The 25,499-nt window shown below is 35.3% G+C and overlaps 1 protein-coding gene across 1 annotated transcript in view; it reads right to left on the bottom strand.

Annotated features, from left to right (window-relative positions):
• The window catches only part of CCDC91 (coiled-coil domain containing 91), a 322,822-nt gene that overhangs the window by 154,105 nt on the left and 143,218 nt on the right, over positions 1-25,499 (bottom strand). The window contains exon 7 of the mRNA XM_034646529.1: positions 6,820-6,897. Coding sequence (XP_034502420.1) covers positions 6,820-6,897 — 78 coding nt within the window. The remainder of the gene's footprint in view (positions 1-6,819; positions 6,898-25,499) is intronic.

The following is a 25,499-nucleotide window of genomic DNA, read 5'->3' as shown; positions in this document are numbered from 1 at the left end:
TGCAGGGTAGAACGGCAGATTGGAGATCCAGGGGAGAGCCAATGGGGCAGTTCAAGTCTAAAAGTCTGTCTGCTAGCAAAATACCTTATCGATCAGGGGAGACAGGTCCTTTGTTCTATTAAAACCTTCTAACAATTGGATAAGAATCACCCACATTATGGAGGGCAATCTGCTTTATTCAAGGTCCACAAATGCAAATGTTAATCTTACCTGGAATGAGCCCTACAAAAATATCCAGGATAATGTTTGACCAAATATCTGGGTATCATGGCCTAACCAAGTTAAAACACATAAAATTAACCATCACAATGTGTCTTGGTGGTTTTTATTTGTTTTGATTTTGGTATTATTATTATTTTGGTTAATCCTGTTTAAGAGTTCACTCAGCTTCTTGAATATGTAGTTTTATTTCTTTGGCCAAATTTGGGGAATTTTCAGCTACTATTTCTTTGAATATATTTTCAGTTTCTCTATCCTCTTTTTCCTCTTTTTCCAGGACTCTGATGACATGAATTTTAGATCTTTTGCTATAATCCCACAGGTCCCTAAATCCTTGCTCATTTGTTTTTAGTCTATTTTCTCTCTATTGTTCAAACTGGGTGACTTCTATTCTCTATTTTCAAGTTCATTGATTATTTCCCATTTCTCCATTATGACATTGAGCCCAAACACTGAATTTTTTTTTTCGTATTGTATTTTTAAGTTCTAAAATTTTCGTTTGGTTCTTTCTTTACATAATCTGTTTCTTTGGTAAGACTTTCTATTCTTTTGCTGAGATTTTCTATTTTCTTCCTTTGTTTCAAGCATGTTCACAATTGCTTGTTAAAGCATTTTTATGACGGACACTTTAAAATCCTTGTCAGATAATTCTAACATTGGTGTCAGCTCAGTGTTAGCTTCTGTTCATTATCTTTTTTCACTCGAGATTTTCTTGGTTCTTTGTATGAGTACTGATTTTCAACTGAAATTTGGATATTTTAAATCTTGGTTCAGGTGTGATCCCAGGGCCCGGGGATTGAGCCCTGCATCAGGCTACTCTGCTGGAAGCCAGCTTCTTCCTCTCCCACTCCCCCGGCTTGTGTTCCCTCTCTCGCTGGCTGTCTCTCTCTCTGTCAAATAAATAAATAAAAATCTTTAAGAAAATTTAAAAAAAAAATCTTGCTTCAGGCAGACTTCCTCTGATAAGACACTACTGCAACAAGACAAGAGGGGAACAGCCAAGTACTAAGTTCAGGTTCCTGATTCATTCTCCACTGACACTCAGGGCAGGGGGAATAGAATCTCCTCATTATTGCCAGACATGGTTGGGAGTTCAGCTTCACATAAAGCCTTCACTGATGTCACTCTGGCTGAGAGAAGCAAGGATGCCACCTTATTGTTCCCCAAATAACCCTCACTGACACTTCAGAGGGCTGACCTTATTACCCTGGCTTTCCATTAAACATCTGTTGATACCTTGATAATAGAGAAAGTATCTCACTACCATCAGGGTGGGGTGAAAGTCTAGGCTTCCTACATGGCCTACCCTGACACTTAGGGAGGAGAGGATTTATTGCCCAGTGGGACTGAAAGTCAGCCTTCTTCGAAACCTCCCAATGGAGAAGAGGAAATCTATCTCACTGTAGCCTGAGATGGTGAAAGTCTACAATCCTTAACCAGCCTTTGTTGGCAGGGTTGGAGCCACATTTTGTTCTATGCTGTTTGGTGGGAGTAGAATGTTTATTACCTAGGAGTTTACTTTCTTGCTACCTGGAGGCTTTCCTGGTCTTTTGGACAAAGACAGCAGCCTTTTCTTGGGATTTGTTATCTGTGCCCATTTGGTATTTCTGGGTTGCTCACTTCTCCAGCACCTAATCTGGGCAAATGAGGGAAAAAGAAAATCCAGGGAACCCCGTGTCATGTAGTTACCTGGATTCCAGAGTCCCTAGGCAGTTTGCCTTCTTCTGTCTTTCAGGATTTCATGTCTGTTTTATACAAAATGTCCAAGGATTTTTTTTTTAGATGTATAGTAGGAAAAATAAGGGGAAAAAAGACTACTTCACATTTCTGGAAGGAAAGGTTAATGTAAAAATAATGTATCTTCCTGTGAATTTTTAGGCTTTTATTATTTTTCTTTTACTTCATTTGTATTTTTCACTATCTTTTCTAATGAATTTTCCCCCCCAAATTCCTCAACTCAACTTGGAGGGGGAAAAATGACTTATCACATCTAGTCTGGGATAACCAAGCAGAAGAATGTAAGATCCCTAAAAGCCAGGGATGGTAGTAAAAAGGCATAGATTTCTCTAGTCCAGTTGCACATTTGAATAAATAGAAGGAGAGATTAAAGTCAAACCATCAAGGGAAGCTATGGTTTTTGGTGACTTACTACCTGTGTATGGTCTGTGCATGCGCATGGGTGGGTGTGCAATATGTATTCCACTGGACCAAAGACCTGTCTATCTTCTTCAGTGCTGTATCCACAGCAGTCCCTGGCATAAAGAAGGAAGTCAATGTTTCTTGAATTAAGGAAAGAATAAATCAAAGAGAATGTTCATACAACTTGTTAGCAATAGTAATTAGAAGTTGTATTTTCATTTGTTTTTGAGTTATCTAATGATTAATGAATCATCCATCAAAATGTTTATATACTTTAACAAAAGAAAGCTTTAGAAGTATCAACGAAAAGTAAGTTGCTGTCTGAAAAAGAGACACATAATACAATAATTATCACATGACCTTCTCATGCTTGAATTTCAAATGGAAAAAAATATTTATCATTTCTCGTCCTGTTCCGTAACGGGTCACAAACTGACACCTACATTACAGAGACATCTAGCCTACGAGGAAAACATTGCCTATTTTTCTTATCTGAATTATTTTATTTTTTCCTATATTACTTTGAAGTTGATTCTCCATATGTTTTCAGAGCACACTGGATGTAAAATGTTATATGATAGTTAATGTATCAGATCTTATTCTTTCTCACAGTACAATAACATTATTGTACAAAATATGAAGCTCATCAATAAATCAATAGGAAAGCTATATGAAATATATTTATACCAAAGTTCCCTGCTACAAAAGTTTATCAAGTTTATATATTAACTGACAATAAGTATATGACAAATTAAATATAAATTTGTAGGCTACTTGATTTGATTCCTAATCTTAACCAAATCATGATACCTAATGCTTAAAACTTTTAAATCCTCTCCAAATGGGCATCAAATAATGATACTAGACAAAGAAGAGGTGAAATGAGTAGCTCTCAACCAAGTTTCTTCAAATTACAAGTTGTAATATGTATTTGCAAAATTCTCACTTATGCTTTTAACCTCATTAGCTGTCAGTATTGAAAGCAATACACAATAAACATGTTTTCACCAAATGAAATATGTGGAGCTAGAATCAAAAAAGGATTTAAGATAGCAAACATTGAGCTGTTCTGAAAAATACAAGTTCAAACACAATGTAAACGCTTCTAAAACATTTAATTTAAATTCATAATTAAAAATAAGTAAAATACAAATTCATCCAAGAATATATCACTTAATGCACCAGGAGAATAATATAAATTTCAGTTTTTTAATTCTCCTCACCCTTAGCCTAGGGGAAAAAAAAGATGACAGTTCAAAATAGATCCTATACTTTTACCCAATTCAATAACTGTAAAGCTGGTTTATATTAGTAGAGCTAAAAATTCACAATATTATAAAAAGAGCCAATAATCACAGCTGCAAAAACTTGACATTTTTTAATGACCATCTCAACAATGGCACGGGTTTCTATATTGGGTGTGGTCACAAAAATAACCTTTCACGTTCCAACACATATCAACTAGACTATTTATCTTGGATTAAAAAAAAAAAGAAGTCGTCTGTTTAGGTAATTCTGGATCTACTTCTTTTTCTACTTTTAGATAAATGACTTGTCACAAGATTTTTGACATTAAATTATTAGCTAACTAAAATGATGTTAATTTCTACCAACTCCAAGGATGAAGTTTAATCAACAATAAAAAAAATTTCTGTATTCTACAAGTGGTAGTAGGATTTAAAAACAAACAAACAAACAAGCAAACAAAAATATTTACTGTACTAATGAACAACCAAAAACAAACTAAATGCTAATAAAGGTACAGTTAAACCAAATATGGTGTACACACACACACACACACACACACACTGTGGAATACTATAGAACAAAAACTAAGTTCATATGTACCAGATACTAAAATACAAATCATATTGAATAAACACAGAAAGAAACAAAAGAATAGATTGAGTGGAATAACATTTTGTGTAAAAACAAATAAAAAAATTATATAATATGGTATTAGCAAATATACATATGCAATTATGGAGAAAAACCTCTAAAACGGCTCAGGGCTTACATCAAACTGCTAACAGTGGTTACTTCTGGGGAGAACTGTTTGAATTTCAACAAGAATGTATTCCTTTATTATTTGTGGGGGGAAAATGATCTAACATGAAATTTAGGGGAAAAAGGACTTTTGTTTTGAGCATGAAAATAAAATCTTGATTTTCAATTATTACCCACCAATAACAGAAAGTTACATTCAGAGTGTTGGCTCTTGACACCAAGTGAACTAAGAAGCAAATCTACATTCATCAGCTACAACTAATGGACCAATTTTTAAAGTTCAGGCTATCCTGAAAACTTGCAACATACCAGTCCTTAGTTTGCTTTAAATGATTAAGCTTATGCAGGCATCAAATCAAAGAATAATGCTGTGTACATCCCTGATATTGACATTTATTATAACTTCTATAACAATATTCATAACAGAATTCTTTTTCTTAATCTCTTTTAACCACAATATTTTTCACATGTACATATCATGCCTTTTTTTTCTAAAAGAGGTAGAACCACAGTAAAGATAAAAGCTAATCTAGCAATTAATTCAATAGAATTTTGTTCTTGAACTTCTTCAGCTGCAGATTCTATATTCTTAAACATTCTACAACTTTTCCGACACAGAGCAACATCTAGCGTTACCTTCCGTCATCTACTATGCATGTTCTCAACAAACACGTATTGGTCAATTGAAAAGAATACTATACCAAAATAAGACTACTGTCATTATATAATTTGCATATGTTTGCATATGTCAATGTGTGTAAACTTTTTTCTAAAGTATGGCACAGTTTAAAAGATAGAGAAAGCAGACTCTCAAACATCTACCTTATATTCATCCACAATAATGCTGAGAGCTTCATGACCAGCTTTCCTCATGTCTTCCAATTCTTGTTTATGTTTTTCCTGAAAAACAAAAACAAAAAACTAAACCACGGTTTGTTCTTTTGTTTACAAAAGAAAACCACNCTAACAGTGGTTACTTCTGGGGAGAACTGTTTGAATTTCAACAAGAATGTATTCCTTTATTATTTGTGGGGGAAAAATGATCTAACATGAAATTTAGGGGAAAAAGGACTTTTGTTTTGAGCATGAAAATAAAATCTTTTTTTTCAATTATTACCCACCAATAACAGAAAGTTACATTCAGAGTGTTGGCTCTTGACACCAAGTGAACTAGGAAGCAAATCTACATTCATCAGCTACAACTAATGGACCAATTTTTAAAGTTCAGGCTATCCTGAAAACTTGCAACATACCAGTCCTTAGTTTGCTTTAAATGATTAAGCTTATGCAGGCATCAAATCAAAGAATAATGCTGTGTACATCCCTGATATTGACATTTATTATAACTTCTATAACAATATTCATAACAGAATTCTTTTTCTTAATCTCTTTTAACCACAATATTTTTCACATGTACATATCATGCCTTTTTTTTCTAAAAGAGGTAGAACCACAGTAAAGATAAAAGCTAATCTAGCAATTAATTCAATAGAATTTTGTTCTTGAACTTCTTCAGCTGCAGATTCTATATTCTTAAACATTCTACAACTTTTCCGACACAGAGCAACATCTAGCGTTACCTTCCGTCATCTACTATGCATGTTCTCAACAAACACGTATTGGTCAATTGAAAAGAATACTATACCAAAATAAGACTACTGTCATTATATAATTTGCATATGTTTGCATATGCCAATGTGTGTAAACTTTTTTCTAAAGTATGGCACAGTTTAAAAGATAGAGAAAGCAGACTCTCAAACATCTACCTTATATTCATCCACAATAATGCTGAGAGCTTCATGACCAGCTTTCCTCATGTCTTCCAATTCTTGTTTATGTTTTTCCTGAAAAACAAAAACAAAAAACTAAACCACGGTTTGTTCTTTTGTTTACAAAAGAAAACCACTGACTCTCCCATCCATAAATGATTGGTGGTTTGTGGCACACTAATGCCACAGCTAAAAACAATGAGAAAAAGTTCTGTTTCAAAGCATTAGGGAGGACTGAAGCAATGAAAAACAGCAGGAAAACAAGAGAAAAACCATAGACAGGTGAGACAACACAAAGCAATAGTGNCTTTTAACCACAATATTTTTCACATGTACATATCATGCCTTTTTTTTCTAAAAGAGGTAGAACCACAGTAAAGATAAAAGCTAATCTAGCAATTAATTCAATAGAATTTTGTTCTTGAACTTCTTCAGCTGCAGATTCTATATTCTTAAACATTCTACAACTTTTCCGACACAGAGCAACATCTAGCGTTACCTTCCGTCATCTACTATGCATGTTCTCAACAAACACGTATTGGTCAATTGAAAAGAGTACTATACCAAAATAAGACTACTGTCATTATATAATTTGCATATGTTTGCATATGTCAATGTGTGTAAACTTTTTTCTAAAGTATGGCACAGTTTAAAAGATAGAGAAAGCAGACTCTCAAACATCTACCTTATATTCATCCACAATAATGCTGAGAGCTTCATGACCAGCTTTCCTCATGTCTTCCAATTCTTGTTTATGTTTTTCCTGAAAAACAAAAACAAAAAACTAAACCACGGTTTGTTCTTTTGTTTACAAAAGAAAACCACTGACTCTCCCATCCATAAATGATTGGTGGTTTGTGGCACACTAATGCCACAGCTAAAAACAATGAGAAAAAGTTCTGTTTCAAAGCATTAGGGAGGACTGAAGCAATGAAAAACAGCAGGAAAACAAGAGAAAAACCATAGACAGGTGAGACAACACAAAGCAATAGTGTTATCTCTTGGGGCATATGGCAATTCTGCACCTGGATCAAGAGCCAGGAGGGACTGTGTTACTTCAATAAGCTCAGTCCTCTATATATTTTTTATTACTTCTCCAGTAATATACCAATAGTTTAAGACTTAACAAAGCTACAGAACTGCTGGGTTAAGGTGACCAACCCCCATTCTATCTTCCTAGCAAAGGAATGGATGAACTCTCTTTGGAGAATATTAACGTCCTACAGAGCCTTTTTAATTTTTCAAACACTCTGTACAGGTTTCAGTACAAAAGTATCAGAGCTGACAAAAGACGAGACTAAAAACACAGAAAAGACAAAAGTAATAGGCCCATGGATGATTTAGATATTAGTTATCAAAGAGTTTAAAATATGTTATGATTCTGGGGCACAGTCGGGTAAGCATCTGACTCTTGGTTTCAGCTCAGGTCATGATCTCAGTGTCATGAAATCGAGCCCCAGATTGGGCTCCACGTTCCGTGCGGATTCTGCTTGGCATTCTCTCTCCCTCTGCCCCTCCTGCTCGTGCTCTCTCTCTTTCTAAAATAAGTAAATAAATCTTTTTAAAAAAATCTATGATTCATACGTTCAAGAAAGTAGAGGAGAAATGAAGAAAATGGATAGGATACAGATTTTCATCAGAGAACTAGAATTCATGAGATAGAAATTTTACNACTCTCCCATCCATAAATGATTGGTGGTTTGTGGCACACTAATGCCACAGCTAAAAACAATGAGAAAAAGTTATGTTTCAAAGCATTAGGGAGGACTGAAGCAATGAAAAACAGCAGGAAAACAGTAACTGTGAGAGAAAAACCATAGAGAGGTGAGACAACACAAAGCAATAGTGTTATCTCTTGGGGCATATGGCAATTCTGCACCTGGATCAAGAGCCAGGAGGGACTGTGTTACTTCAATAAGCTCAGTCCTCTATATATTTTTTATTACTTCTCCAGTAATATACCAATAGTTTAAGACTTAACAAAGCTAGAGAACTGCTGGATTAAGGTGACCAACCCCCATTCTATCTTCCTAGCAAAGGAATGGATGAACTCTCTTTGGAGAATATTAACGTCCTACAGAGCCTTTTTAATTTTTCAAACACTCTGCACAGGTTTCAGTACAAAAGTATCAGAGCTGACAAAAGACGANACTAAAAACACAGAAAAGACAAAAGTAATAGGCCCATGGATGATTTAGATATTAGTTATCAAAGAGTTTAAAATATGTTATGATTCTGGGGCACAGTCGGGTAAGCATCTGACTCTTGGTTTCAGCTCAGGTCATGATCTCAGTGTCATGAAATCGAGCCCCAGATTGGGCTCCACGTTCCGTGCGGATTCTGCTTGGCATTCTCTCTCCCTCTGCCCCTCCTGCTCGTGCTCTCTCTCTTTCTAAAATAAGTAAATAAATCTTTTTAAAAAAATCTATGATTCATACGTTCAAGAAAGTAGAGGAGAAATGAAGAAAATGGATAGGATACAGATTTTCATCAGAGAACTAGAATTCATGAGATAGAAATTTTACAGCTGAGAAAAATGCACTATTAATAATTCAACAGATAAGGTAAACAGTAGGTGAAACACAGCAGAAAGCAGAATTAGAGAACCAAAAGATAGTGGGGGCAGAAAAAGAGATTAGACTGAAAAGAGGAATAAAACTATGGAAAATACAAAAAAAAATCTAAAATGACATGGGACAGACTAAAAAGATTAAATAGGTAACAAAAGAATCTTTAAAAAAATAATCCAAAATAAGAGAAAAAATGAAATGTAGTAAGATGATAAAAATAAAATAATCGAGGAAAATGAAAAATGCAAATTTACATCACACATGAATTAGGATATTACATTAACCTACAGCTATTTCTAAAAAAAACCATTAAGATATAAAATATGTTCTAAAAATGAAATTTTAGATAAAATTTAAAAAGCTCCTAAGAAAAAGTACAACTTATCAAAATTTTAAAAAGATGAAATAAAAAATCGTAACAGTCCTATTTGTGTAAGAAAAATTGAATTTATTAATTAAAAAAAAAACAACCTCTGATCAAGGAATTTCTAAGCCTAGATGACTTAACAGGTGATTTTAATAAACATTTAAGAAAGAAATGACAGAAATCTTACTACAAACTCTTCCAGAGAATAGGAAATGAGGGAATACTTCCCCACATATTTTATTAGGGCAACATATCCCTTATTCTTAACTCTGCAAAGATATTTAAAAGAAGAAAAAATTATGAACCACTCTTCTATGAGTTTAGAAACAAATTCTAAACAAAGTATTAGCTAACTGAGTCTAGCAATATATAAATAGAAAAACATCTCTCAATCAAGTGGGATTTATTTTAGGAATATCAGCTTGGGAAAAGTGATAAACACTATTTCAGGCTTGAATCACAAAAACCTTCCACACAATCTTCCACACACTCCTTGTCTTCCCCCCTCCTTGCTTGCTGGATGCCAATGCCCAAGATGCCAATGAAAGCCAGGTTCTGCGGAAGGCACAGCCTCTGCCAGGTTGAAACCCTGAATGACTGCAAGGAATGACTGCATCATCACCCCAACGGACTTTGAGAGAAAATTAAATATCAACTATATTTAGGGTAAAAGATGATGCCAATAATTTTTGTCCATTTACTGCTTCCACTTGCTCATTCATCATCTCCCCTCATTTATTATACTTTACTGACTTAACAGGTTCTATTTCATTATTTTTTTAAAAGATATTATTTATTTATTTATTTGACAGAGAGAGACAGCCAGCGAGAGAGGGAACACAAACAGGGGGAGCGGGAGAGGAAGAAGTAGGCCCCCAGCGGAGGAACCTGATGTGGGGCTTGACCCCAGAGCACCAGGATCACGCCCTGAGCCGAAGGCAGACGCTTAACGACTGCGCCACCCAGGCGCCCCTCTATTTCATTATTAACATCTAATTTCCCTTTCTGGTATATCCCTTTATATACCTAAGTGTGGCTGAATCACTATTTCCCAAAATTGCCTTCCTCTAAAAAAATCACGAAGGGCACTTGTCATAAATATGGATTTTTGTTGGTGTAATTATCAATCTATGGCTCATGGCAGCCATCTTTCTGAAGTCACTTTTCCATTTCAGTAAAAACTAAATAACCTAACAGTCCAATTACCTGGTTAAGCAAGTTATGTACTATATTACACTAAAAATAAGGAAACAAATAAGGGCATCACTATCAACTCATCACTTCAGATCTCCCATTCATGTCAGGGTATCTCACAAAAACCTTGTGACTGTTTCATATAAGGACCTAGGGAGGGCAAAAAGCATCAATCCATGTACTCGCATTAACATAGTTTTTCTTTTACTTTTCAAGATTAAAAAACATGTAAATAGAAATAGATATTCTGACATTTTCTTTCCATATCATAGTGGATCATCTCAGGCAGTTCTTGAGATGTGTAAGTTTCACCTTTAGGCCAGCAATATAAAAGCAGCTCCTATAAAATAGGCAAATACAGTCAAACTATGGACATTAACAACATACATTAACATATTAAATCTTAGACAAACCCAGAAGGAAATATGTTGAATTTTACTAAAACCAGCATTTTCCAAACTTAACTACTCAAATACTAATTTACATTTTTTCCTCTCTTAACAATACTTATTGCAAACTAATCTCTTCAGTTTAGAATTGAGGAANAGATGTGTAAGTTTCACCTTTAGGCCAGCAATATAAAAGAAGCTCCTATAAAATAGGCAAATACAGTCAAACTATGGACATTAACAACATACATTAACATATTAAATCTTAGACAAACCCAGAAGGAAATATGTTGAATTTTACTAAAACCAGCATTTTCCAAACTTAACTACTCAAATACTAATTTACATTATTTCCTCTCTTGACAATACTTATTGCAAACTAATCTCTTCAGTTTAGAATTGAGGAAACCGAGAACCAAGAAGGTCAAAAAGCTATTTAGAATTAATCAGTCTGAGCAAAGCAAATTAACCTAGATCCATTAAGTAAAACTGAGAATGTATTCTACTTTCACCTAATTAATTACAAATTAGAGATGAATATGAACCATTTCAATAATCAAGTTTGATAAATTCAATAACTATAGTCCTGAATAAAGACATAAATCATCAAAAAAGTATTGATGTGCTATTAAAAAAGCATAGAGTACAATGTACTAAGTAATTCACATAAAAGGTATTTTCTTAGAGACATTTCATAAGTAATCAAAATGTTCTATGGCATCATATTTTAACTGACAATGAACATTATATCAATGGCTATATCTTCTAGATAGAAGAAAATATTAATTCAGTGCTTTGCATAGTGTCTGAGAACAGATCAGCTATCAACAAATGTTGGATTATGCTAAAATTCTCATTACTGACATAACGGGTTTCTATAATCATTTTAGGTATCAGAACTAAAATTTTGACTGTTATATTCAATACGTACTTCATAAATTTTTAAAAATGATATAGAGATATTCAGTAATATTCATCATAATTCAAGGTAGAAAATGCAGACTCTCCAAGTACTATGAAATTTACAGTTACTGATCACCTAAAATTCTCCCACCATTATTTTATACCAAATTTTCTCAGGAAGCATTATATTTAATTTACATTATCACTATGTGCTAGACTGCTAGGCTCTGGGGATAAAAAGATGATGAAAATATAATAGTTATCTTCAGTCTGGTAACATAAAAGACTGAGTAACCAGTGTTACATTAATCCAAAGCCAAATAAAGACAATATAAGAAAAGTACAAAACAATGAGCCCTATAAATATAGATGTAACACTCTTCAATAAAATAGCAGCAAACAGAATCCCACAGCATTTTAAAAGGATCATGCACTAAGGACCAAGTGGAATTTATCTCAGGAATGCCAAGGTGGTTCAACATACAAACAGCAATCCACTTAATACACCATTTTTAAACAAAAAAGGAAAAGAATAAATCCACATGACCATTTCAGTATGCGGAAAAGCAGTGACAAGATCAAACATACTTTCTTGATAAAAATATTCAACAAGCTAAAAATAGAAAGCAACATCTTCAACCTGATAAGGGGTATCTGTGCTAACATCATACTGTTGGCAAGAGACTAAAACTCTAACATCAGAAATAAGACAAGGACGTACACTCCAGACACTTCTATTTAACACTGTACTGAAGGTCTAGCAAAGACATTAGGCAAGAAAAAGAAACAAAAGGCATCCTAAGAAATTACTGTATTAGAAATGAAGAAGTGAAACTATCCCTGTTTGCAGAAGATGTGATTTTATATATACTGGAAACTACATAATTATTAGATCCAATAAGCAATACACCATTAGACCTAATAAACAAGTTCAGCAAAGTTATAAGATACAAGGTCAACACAAAAAATCATGTGTATTTCTGTACACTTGCAATGAATAATCGAAACATGAAATCAAGAAAAAAATTCCACTTACAATAGCATGAAAAAAAGTACTTAAGAATAAATTTTACCAAAGAAATATAAAACTTTTACACTAAAAACTACAAAATATTGTAGAATCTTAATAAATGGAAAGCTATCCTGTGTTCTGAATGGAAGACTTACTGTGTTAAGAGTGACTAATCCCCAAATTTATCAATAGGTTCAGTATAATCTCTATTGAGATGTTAGTGGCTTTATTTTACAGAAACAGACAAGCTGATCCTAAAATTCACATGGAATTGCAAGGCATGGGGCACCTGGGTGGCTCAGCTGGTTAAGCATCCAACTCTTGATCTCAGCTCAGTTCTTGATCTCAGGGTCCTGAGTTCAAGTTCAAGCCCTACTTGAGCTCCACGCCCAGTCCATATTATATGGAAAAAAAAGTATGAAGAATTGCAAGGGATTATGAATAGCTAAAACAATTTTGAAAAAGATGATCAAAGTTGCAGGATTGATATTTTCTGATTTCAAAACTTAGCACAAAACTGCAGTAACCAAACACTGTGGTACTGGCATATAGATAGAGATTGAGTTCAATGGAAAATAGATATGAGAGTTCCAAAATAAGCCTATATGTCCATAATCAATTGATTTTTGACAAAGTGACAGGACAATTCAACAGAAAAGAAATAATCTTATCAACAAATGATGATGCGACAACTGAATCCATATACAAAAGAATAAGTCTGGAACCCCACCTGGCATGATACACAAAAATTAACTAAAAAATGGATTAAATACCTGAATAGAAGAGCTAAACTATTAAACTCTTGAAGGAAATATAGGTGCATATCTTTGAAATCTTGGATTAGGCAGTGGTTTCTGAAAATATGATAGACACCAGAAGCACAAGCAAATAAGAAAAACAACAACAACAACAACAACAACACATGAATTAGATTTCACCAAAGCTTAAAACTTTTATGAATCAAAGGACACGAGCAAGAAGGCCAAAGGCAACCCACTCAATATGTGCAAATAATATATTTGATAAAGGTCTAGTATCCAGAAGATATATAAGCAAATCTCATAACTTGGCAACAAAAGATAGTCAAATTTTAAAATGGGCAACAAACTTAAATAAATATTTCTCCAAAGACACAAATGCCCAACATCATTAGCTATTATGGAGATTCAAGTTGAAACTACTCACATCCACTAGGATAGCTATAATAGAAAACAAAGAAAGTAATGGTTAGCAAGGAGGTGAAGAAACTGAAACCATCACACATTGCTGGTAGGGGTATAAAAGGGCTCATCCACTATGCAAAGCAGTATGGCAGTGTCTCAGAAAATTAAATACAGAGTTATCAAATGTCCCAGAAATTTCACTCCTAGTTATATACCCAAGGGAGTACATAAAATACACATTCATATGAAAACTTCATTATCAACATAATTAATAATGGCCAAAAAGTAGAAACAATGCGAACATCACATAATGAGCTGTATAAACTGCAGCATTATCCATACAATGGAATATTATTCATTCACAAAAGAATGAAGTACTGATACTTGCTACCACATGGCTAAAACTTGAAAACATGCTAAATGGAAATATCCAAACACAAAAGGCCATATATTACATGATTCCATTTTTATATGAACGTCTAAAATAGGCAAATCCAGAGACAGAAAGTAGATTAGCAGTTGCCAGACGCTGGGGGAGGGAGGATGGGGGGTAACTGCTTAATGCATAGGGGGTTTCTTCTTGAGGTGAGAAAAATGTCTGGCATTAGATAGATATTAGTGACTGTCCAACAATATTGTGAATATACTAAAAACCACTAGATTACATACTGTAAAATGGTTTAAATGGTGAATTTTATGCTATGTGAATTTTATCTCAAGAAAAAAAAATTACAAAAAAAATGGTATGTTTATGCCATTTGAATTTCTAAGCTGGTGTTTTATTTCTTCTTTAATTTTGTATTCATTTCTTTTTTTTTAAGATTTTTTTAAATTGTTTTTTATTTGACNTATTAGTGACTGTCCAACAATATTGTGAATATACTAAAAACCACTAGATTACATACTGTAAAATGGTTTAAACGGTGAATTTTATGCTATGTGAATTTTATCTCAAGACAAAAAAAATTACAAAAAAAATGGTATGTTTATGCCATTTTAATTTCTAAGCTGGTGTTTTATTTCTTCTTTGATTTTGCATTCATTTCTTTTTTTTTTAAGATTTTTTTAAATCNTTTGACAGAGAGAGAGAGAGCCAGCGAGAGAGGGAACACAAGCAGGGGGAGTGGGAGAGGAAGAGGCAGGCTCCCAGCGGAAGACCCCGACATGGGGCTCGATCCCAGAACTCTGGGATCACGTCCTGAGCCANAGAGACAGCCAGCGAGAGAGGGAACACAAGCAGGGGGAGTGGGAGAGGAAGAGGCAGGCTCCCAGTGGAAGACCCCGACATGGGGCTCGATCCCAGAACTCTGGGATCACGTCCTGAGCCAAAGGCAGACGCTTAACGACTGAGCCACCCAGGCACCCCTGATTTTGTATTCATTTCTAATTTTGTTTCATTTTTATCAGAGAATGCTGATTTTATTATTTTTATGCTTGGAATTCATTGAAGTCTCAAAAAGATTCCTCATAAAAGGACCATGAGAATAACATTCTTTAAATTTTTGACTGTTGAGAATGATTTGCAGCTTTTAAAATTGAAAATCAGTTAGTGGTATATAAATCCTGAATTCATGTCTTTTTTCCTTGAGCATCTTAATTGTGTTATGTTATTCTTTGGCATAAAGTGTGTTTTTTAAAAGTCTGAAATGGATGGATCTAAATTTCTTAGCTTATATTTTGGTTGCCTATAATTTATTTTCCAAATTGGGTCACTTTTGAGAGTGAAAGGGGTTACCATTCATAATTACAATAGGGATATAGGCATAAATATGGACTGTCCTAGGCAAACTAACAAGCAAAGTGATTATATTTACAGATTTCTACAATGTTTTGAATGTTACTTTCTTTGAAATCTCTAGAATATGTCCCTAATTGACTGTTTGTGGTCTATTTTCCCAGGTATACATATATACTTTCAAAATAATGTACTTACCTTCTTTTATTTCCTGAAAATTTGATGAATTTTATTTTTTCATATAGTTTCATATAGTTTTTTCATATATATATATATTTTCAAACTACTATATGAAAATACAGTTCATCAGGAACACTATATACATGCTGTGTCAGTTTTGCTTATTTCCTGTAATTATTCCTTTCTCTCAAATCCTTCATTTATTCAGTGTTTTTCATTTTTCTTTTTGCCATCCTTTATTTTTCTTTCTTTCTACAGTACTACATTCCCTCTGCTATTCTTTCAAGCTTAGTCTTCATTTGGGGAGGTTTTTTTTTTCTTTCACTTCTAATTCTTTTTTGCGTCTGTCAGTCCCTTCTTCTTATTTAACTGTGATCTCTTCTCATTTCTGAACCATTCTATTTCTGATTTATGCAGTCTTCAAAATGCTTCTACCTTTGTACACGGTTCCACGGTTCCACCACAATCCTCTTCTCCTACCCATGCTCCAGTCTACTTTTAGGAGAGGCTCCTGAATAAGGAAAGCGGTAGACCTGAACAACCTCCCTAGGTTTAAAATTCTAGGGCTTCCTCTTCTGTTATTGTAAGGTAATAAAATATCTCTCTCTCTCTCTCTCTCTCTGTGTGTGTGTGTGTGTGTGTGTGTGTGTGTATGTGTGTGTGTGTTTAATCAGGGTTAGCCACTTCTCCAGTACTTTCTGGTATCTGCTTTCTCTGAGCCCCTCCTCTACCAGTACCTGAACATTCTCCTTCCCTTCAGTGTATTGTGCTACTCCTTACTACTTCCCTTTCCCATGCATCTCTGTACTTTAAGAAGGGTGTTTTTACCAGGCATTTATTTCTAAGAGAAATGAGGGCTCAGAGTACTCTGCCAGTTTCAGCTGCTGGTCTCAGATATGTCTTCCAAGTCCTCTACTCTGTTGGCAATTTTTCCTTTTAGGGGCAGCAATCAATGTCTGGATCACTACGTGCTCAGGACCACCCTAAGTCCTTGTAAGTCCCCCTCCATTACTCCAGCACAAATGCGATAGACACATATACCTCACTGTTGTCAATACTTCTGCTCTATCAACCTGTGCTCTAGAATTCATTTAAACAACTGTCATCTATTTTTTTTTGGTTATTGAATATAGTGTTTATGACTTTTTTTTCTCCTTTATCTTAGTCTAATTTTTAAGAAAATCTGAGAAGATTCAAAAACACTGCAGCCTTTGTTTCAGCCATCATCATGCCAAATCCACCCTTTCCTTCTTGGAATATTTTGTTTACATGGTTCTCTTCCCATTTATTCCTTCTCTGTCTGTTCTGTTGGCTCCTTTTCATTGCCCCAGTTTTGAAATGTAGAAGTTCCCTGGGAACCAGATCTCTTCTTTTACTTCTTCAACCTCTAATTAACTTAATTCTATTACATTAAATATTATGTATGTACAACTCCTTAATTTATATCTCCAACCTTGCCATGGCTGATCCCCGGATTTATATATCCAACTACCTATTAAGGTTTTTACGTGGATAGCTGAAAGGGATCTCAAGTTCAACTTGGGAAGGTGAAATTTTACTTGCACATTGAATATATGTATCTCAAATGGTGCCCTGTATATAACAGCAGCTCGAAAAATGAGGACTGAATACAGAAGAGAGAGAGTGGACAGGATTTGAAGGCCAAATATATTTGGAAAGTAAAAAAGCTGTTTCAATCTTTACCTAAAGAGAGAGAGTTATTTAACATCATAACAAGTATATTAAAAATATATTTAAAACCTGGTCTTCAAAAAGATTATTAATAGGTTGACATATGTATCTATTGAAAGAATGAATGAGATTATAATTAACATTATTTTCTGATACAGCTCAGCATAGAAATTAACAAACATTTATGGACATATTTTTTTATCTGTTAAATGAGAGATTTGGATTTAATCATTATCTAAAATACCCTTACAATTTTCTTCATGCTATTCTGTGATATAGTAGGCTAAACTAGATCAACCAACCTCCCTTTGCTTACTTCAAAGTTACTCACTGTAATCATACAACCACACTGTAACACACAAGGCTGCCCGGTTACCAAAAGAAAACACAGGAATAACCAGATAGTCCTACATGGTGTGAAATTTTTATTTTAAGAATACAGAGCCAAAAATTTACAACCTATCTTCAAAGCAGTCAAAACCAAATTTGACCACAATGGTAACTTTCTTTCAAAATGTCAAACCCAAAACCATCACTAGAAAGGTAAGATTCAGGAAAATGCCTTCACCTTAAATTAAATTACAGACTTTTGAAACAAGAAGAGACTTGAAAGGTAAGCCATTCCATTGTATTCAGTTTAAACAAGAGGAAACTGAGGTGTAGAGAGGTCAAGAAGTCTGTTCAAAGTCACTTAGTTCAGTAAGGGCAGGGTGAAGCCTGAATCAGATCTGCTGACAGCCAGCCCAATGTTTACAGAAAAATATCCTGTCAAAGACTGAACTAACTTTGTATTCCCAACTCTTCATTAACAGTTTTGTTTTCTATATAAAACTCGTAATACATAGGCTCATATATCATAAGTCATGCCTTCTGATGAAAGTAAGATACTAACTGGTCACTCTTGGTAAAACCTGACATAGTCATTCATCAATTTATTACTGCCAACCAGAAATTTTGGTCTGACAAGAAAGACGTAAAGTAAGGTGCTTTTTTTGTTTTTTAAAGATTTTATTTATTTATTTGACAGAGAGAGAAACAGCCAGCGAGAGAGGGAACATAAGCAGGAGGAGTGGGAGATGAAGAACCAGGTTCCCAGTGGAGCAGGGAGCCCAATGCAGGGCTTGATCCCAGGACTCTGGGATCACGCCCTTAGCCGAAGGCAGACACTTAATGACTGAGCCTGAGCCACCCAGGCGCCCCGAGTAAGGTGCTTTTCAAAGTTTATCAGAAGCCCATTCTAACAACCGTCCACTATCCATAATCACTCCAATACTAACTCCTTGACAAAATTATTAAATATACATGGGTCTAATACCCTTAATATGGCTGGACATGACTAGTATTGAAAAATAATTTCTTGAATACATACATATGTAAATAGGAACCACATAATTAACAAACAGAAGTAGTTCACAAAAAAATGGGAAATTAGCAATTTTTTAAAGTAATCATCATTGGTATACTGATGACAAAACTCAATTCAGATATCTGAATCAAGATTTATACAAACTTTTTTTTAAAAAACTAAGCTTACGACACAAACTGATAAACATTTCTCAATTCACATATTTTTGTTGGCCATTAACAAGCCAAGCAGAACCCATATTAATCACATCTAGCAAATTAATCCATGCATAGTAACAGGATCCTGTGCCAGGTAGATGGTTAAAGGCCAATATTTGATTGACATACTTGGAATGAATTAAAAGAAAGAGAGAAGAAGAAAGGAAGGAGGGAAGAAAGGAAGGTAGGAAGGGAGAGAGGGAGGGAAGGAGGGAGGAAGGGAACGAACTTCGAAGACCAATTAACCATTATATTCCACCTATTAGAAAGCAGTTGCTTCTCACCTTCTAAATTCTTTGGCCAAAAGCAAGTCTATAATTAGACTGAACATGTCTGATTGAGAAAGGTTTTCCAATAAAGGCTTCACCACCTTCTCTGAAGCCACAAGATTACATCCCTTTCACAACAACTAATCAACTATATTGGATAAGGCAGCCATAAACACTTCCAGATATTGCAAAAGGAAATTTGCAGGGCAAGAAATCAAGATAAAGATAATGGGATAACAACCAACCAATGCACTGAAAAGGTTCTGACTGAGAAATGTATAACCCACCCCCCACTACCAACACACCAAAATCTGTAGAATTCAATACACCAAAGTGGCCTAACTATAAATGTCAGAGAAGCACGAATAAGAACAGATTATCCTACATGCATCTATATTGTCGAAACAGAACAAAAATGACAAAACACCACCTCTCCATCTCTCACTGATCCCACATTTGACAGATGCAACAAGCCTAGTTGGTTTCTAAAAGAAAGTAGGTTTCACTGGCATGACACAGCATTGTGCGACAAGAAGTCTTTCTCACTGAATAAGTCTTTAATCTCTTATCTCCTCATTCTATCTCATTTCTTAGCCCCTCTATACAATAAGTAACAAATAACACATGACAAAATCCTTCAAATCATACCAAGTCAGTCTCACAGATTAATTCAAATATGTAGCCAAATATAAAGTAGGAGAAAAAAATAACACAATCATGTAAGAATCAGTCTCCAGGTATAAAGTAATATTACATATGGAAATAGAGCAATTTTGCCATAGTAAACTGTACACCCAGTACTAAAACAGACCTTAATAAATCTGTCCCTTTGGCTTAAGATTTCCAGAATTTTTCAAAGGATTAATTTTCATCTCTAGCCGTATCCCATTAATGGCTGCCTTAACACACTGCATGGATTTCATCAGCTCTGCTGAATCCTCTCAGTCAAAAACAAGATACCAAAAACTTGTTCTGGAAGTTTCCTAACAAATACAGTGATAAAGGTATGCAAAGAATCTCACAATTTATTCACACTAGCATAGATGTAATTGACCTTTCTATATGCTAACTTAGGAAACCACGGGTAAAAATGTTATTATATGCATGTCTAAACCAAAACTTTAAGGAAAGGAATTAGTAGTTAACAAATGAGGAATAAATAAGCAGGTCACACCTAATTCATCACACTGAAATGAAAACAACTACTCAAGTGAAATTCATAAAAGAGGACGATGTGTTTACAACAGTGCCATTATTGTTGTCATTATCATTCCCTGTTAGCACAACATCTCCTCTACCAACTACAATCTGTTAAAGAATAAGGGCCAAATCCTGCACAGCCTGAGAATAGGGCCTCTTGCGTAATTCTGGCTAAATTCCTGGCTAATTTGTTGATTGGACTGACCCTGTTCCAACTGCTACTTCAAAGTCACCTTATTATTTGCTTCAGTAGGAAAGGCATAAACTCCATTCTGCACCAGATTGAAAAGAAATTACTATTTATCATCAACTTTGTTACAGTCTTCAAAGGCAAAGTGCTTTGAGAAGCAGGTGATCAAAACTAACTCAAGGCAAGCAGGGAAAAAAAGATGGACATGGAAAGGAGGGAAGAAAAGATAAAGGAACAGAGGAAGGAAGACAGGATGGAGAAGATGGCAGGTAGGAAAGGACAAGTATATAGTTTCCAATCATAAAATGGGCTGCACCTAATTATACAAGGTACAACATAGGTACTTCGAGGTTCCCTACTTTGAAAGTCTCAAAGAACAATTTTTAGCCAGCTGAGGTTAAAGAAAAGACTATACCTTATATATACAATAAATCTACAAACATCACACTAATCGATAAAGATATGAATCCCTCTAAACTTCTTCTAATTTCTTTATGACTTTTTCCATTTTAAGCCTACTCTCCAAAGTTTGATTGTATTTTAATTCTGGTAATAGGGCCCTTCTTTTTTTTTTAGATTTTACTTATTTATTTGACAGAGAGAGAGCCACCGAGAGAGGGAACACAAGCAGTGGGAGTGGGAGAGGAAGAAGCAGGCTCCCAGCGGAAGAGCCCGATGCAGGACTCGATCCCAGAACGCCAGGATAACGCCCTGAGATGAAGGCAGACGCTTAATGACTGAGCCACCCAGGTGCCCCAATAGGGCCCTTCTAATAACACAACTCAAATATTTAATAGTTTGATCAATAAAAGAGAAATGGCTTAACAAGAAAAACCACTTTATATGTTTTGGTCATTTGTCTTTATATTCTAAGAGTGTTTATTATCTACAGTATTACAATTTGCCTTCACATGTTTAAATATACTGAAATTCATCTTTGGTGCTATGGTAGGTTGAAGATTATGTTCAAGTCCTAATCCCTGGTATCTGTGAATGTAATATTATTTGGAAATAGGGTCTTCACGAAGATATAATTAAGCATCACAAATTCAGATCATCTTAGATTTTAGAGTGAGCCCTAAGTGGTAAAATTAGTTTCCTTATAGGAGAAAGGAGAGCGAGATTTGAGACACAGAGACAGTGGAGAAGGCCATGTGAGGAGGAAGCAGAAATGGGGTTATGCTGCCACAAGCCAAAGATCATCAGGTGCCCACAGATGCAAGAGGAGGCACGGAAAAATTCTCCCCCAGAACCTCTGGAGGAAGCACAGCCCTGCCTGACGACATGCCGATTTTATACGTCTCCCTTCCACAGCTAGGAGAGAATAAATTTCTGCTGTTCTAAGCCACTAAGTGTGTGGAGCTTTATTATAGCAGCTTTAGGAAACTAATTCAGCTTTTGGTGCCAAGAATAGGGATGCTACTTAAATACCTAAAAATGTGGAAGTAGCTTACGAATTGGATAGTGGATGAGGCTGGAAGAATTTTACAGTGCAAGATAAAAACCACCTAACTTGTTTTGAAGAGGTGGTTGGTAGAAATATAGATGTGAAGGGTGATTCTGGTAAGGGCTCAGAAGGAAGTAAAGAGTAAGGTAGAAAAAGTTATTCATTTAGCATACATATATCATCATGAACAGAATCTTAGTAGAAATATGAATGCTAAAGATGCTTCCGGGGATATCTCAGAAGAATGAGATACATGTTACTGGAAACTAGAAGATAGGTGATCTTTGTTATAAAGTGATAGAAAACTTGGATGAAGTGTGTTTTATTACTGGGTGGAAAGTAAAACTTCCATATTTTGCTGAGAAGATTTCTAAGCAAAGTGTTGAATATGTAGCCTGGTTTCTCCTTGCTGCATATGGTAAAATGCAAGAGGAAAGAGATAAGGATATGTTAAGCAAAAAGGAACCAACACTTGATAATCTGGGAGGTTCTCAGTCTATCCAAATTGCAAATGATGATACAATTAGAAAATCCACATGTATGAAACTGCTCTGAAAAAAGGTCAAAGGTGCGATTGGACAATATTTGCTCAACAGATTACATATGTGAGTCATGAACCTACTAATCAAACATCTACACAGAAGCCAGAAAAAGAAATAGGATTATGCAGCAAGATCTGTGGAGAACCCACTTGTCTACTGGCATGAATCCCCTCAACTTACACAGAAGATCCATGAGGTTTCTGTAGAACGTTTTACCAGCAGAAATACAGCAAGCCTGGACTGAGACCACCCCTAGACAATTACAGTAAAAGAATAAAGGGCAATTCTCTGGAGAGGGCAATACAGAAGTATCTAAAGTAGGAACACCAGGAAGACATGAGGACAAAACCANAGCCTGGACTGAGACCACCCCTAGACAATTACAGTAAAAGAATAAAGGGCAATTCTCTGGAGAGGGCAATACAGAAGTATCTAAAGTAGGAACACCAGGAAGAAATGAGGACAAAACCACCACTAAAAAGATGAGAATTAGTAAAGGTTTACATACTAAGTATTAAGCCCCAGAAATCTTTCCCTGTGTAAGATTATCCTCACAGGGTAGGAGACTAAACGGGCCTTCTATATGAACTGAAATAAAATCCACACGAAAATATAGGACCAACTATGTAATTTGTGGGCCCCAGCATGAAATATAAATGTAGAACCCTTGCTCAAAAATTAAGAACTTCAAAATGGCAATGTCAGATCACTAAACCAAGCCTGACACCCCTGAAATCAAATAGGCCCAGTGCAAATGCACAAGTTGTATGCTCATGAAGCCAGCCCTGCTTAAAAACCCTGAGAGTGGAAAAGTGGTGACAGTCAACAGCCTTGTCAGAAAACCCCATGGTGAAGCCTCCTCTACAAGCCCATTCACTGGCACAGAATTCCACTCAACCTTTTGTGCCCCACTCTTAAGAAGAGATNCAGCCTTGTCAGAAAACCCCATGGTGAAGCCTCCTCTACAAGCCCATTCACTGGCACAGAATTCCACTCAACATTTTGTGCCCCACTCTTNGGGCCCCAGCATGAAATATAAATGTAGAACCCTTGCTCAAAAATTAAGAACTTCAAAATGGCAATGTCAGATCACTAAACCAAGCCTGACACCCCTGAAATCAAATAGGCCCAGTGCAAATGCACAAGTTGTATGCTCATGAAGCCAGCCCTGCTTAAAAACCCTGACAATGGAAGNCGGTTAAGCGTCTGCCTTCGGCTCAGGGCGTGATCCCGGCGTTATGGGATCGAGCCCCACATCGGGCTCTTCCGCTGTGAGCCTGCTTCTTCCTCTCCCACTCCCCCTGCTTCTGTTCCCTCTCTCGCTGGCTATGTCTATCTCTGTCAAATAAATAAATAAAATCTTTAAAAAAAAAAAGAAGAGATAGCTATGGATCAGTCATTTAAAGAAAGACTCTTTAAAAAGGCCAGAACACAGTAATGGAAAAAGGAAAATAAATAATAACGTTAACATCCTCAAACAATTAAGATATACCATCCATAAAACAAGTACCAAATGCTATTTAATAAAAAAAAAAAAAGAAGACGACGACACAAAGGACAAACAAACAAAACTCTTGGGAATTTAAAACATAATAATATGTATAAAAATTCATCACCAGAAGACTTGGGAAATAAAGTTTTTCTTCTCCAGAAAGGAGAGAAAAAATAAAGGAAGGGAAATAAAATAGGACAATCCAGTAGATCCAGGACCCAAATAACAGGTGTTATAGAGAAGAGATAATAGATATTGTTATCCAAATAACAGAAAAGTTATCAAAAATAAAACAAGGAATTCCCCAGATCTAAACATTATACACCAAGGGATACCTAGAGTTCCTCTACAATGGACACATATGGGCTAGGAACTTTACATCCAGCACTAGTGCATACCTCCAGGAAAAACACAACTAGGAAAACATCAGAAAAACAAAAACAAAAACAAACCAGATCATCCACAACAGCTTAATATTTACAATAGCGCTTANCCAGTAGATCCAGGACCCAAATAACAGGTGTTATAGAGAAGAGATAATAGATATTGTTATCCAAATAACAGAGAAGTTATCAAAAATAAAACAAGGAATTCCCCAGATATAAACATTATACACCAAGGGATACCTAGAGTTCCTCTACAATGGACACATATGGGCTAGGAACTTTACATCCAGCACTAGTGCATACCTCCAGGAAAAACACAACTAGGAAAACATCAGAAAAACAAAAACAAAAACAAACCAGATCATCCACAACAGCTTAATATTTACAATAGCGCTTAGTTTACAGAAAGTAAGGAAATTTCCAAAGAGGAAAAAAAAGTTTTTTAAAACATAATTTTAATATGGGAAGCATTCCTTTTTTTGTTTTGTTTTTAAGATTTTATTTATTTATTTATTTATTTATTTATTTATTTATTTATTTATTTATCAGAGAGAGCATGCACTTGTGCGCACAAGCAGGGGCAGGCAGAGGGAGAAGCAGGCTCCCCACTGAGTAAGGAGCCCGATGCAGGACTTGATCCCAGGACCCTGGGATCATGAAATGAGCCGAATGTAGATGCTCAACCAACTGAGCTACCTAGATGTCCCAATGGGAACCATTTCTAGAAGTCAAACTTGTCTCAAAGACAAAGGTTGTTATATAGGATTTTCAATCAGAATAGCAAGTCCTGGAGTGGCACCAAACAGAAATAACTAGTTATTAGACAATTACAGTACAAATTGAGACCCTGAAAGTGTGCCAGTATAGTGCCAGGACAGTTGATACTCCCAGCTCCCAAGAGAAGCAAGCAATAAAACACCTGTGAAAGACAGAATTCTCAATTAAGGACCAGGAATTCAATTAATTGAGATCAAACATATATGAGTTCACAATAAAATTAACAGAACAATTACATGAAAAAAATCATAATGAGTCAGAATACATAAAAAACAATATTCACTTAAAGACAAA

Source organism: Ailuropoda melanoleuca, chromosome 16 (genome assembly GCF_002007445.2).
Source record: "Ailuropoda melanoleuca isolate Jingjing chromosome 16, ASM200744v2, whole genome shotgun sequence".
NCBI classification, from domain to species: domain Eukaryota; kingdom Metazoa; phylum Chordata; class Mammalia; order Carnivora; family Ursidae; genus Ailuropoda; species Ailuropoda melanoleuca.
The sequence above is the reverse complement of the archived record's forward strand: the minus strand, read 5'-3'. Positions and strand labels throughout refer to the sequence as shown.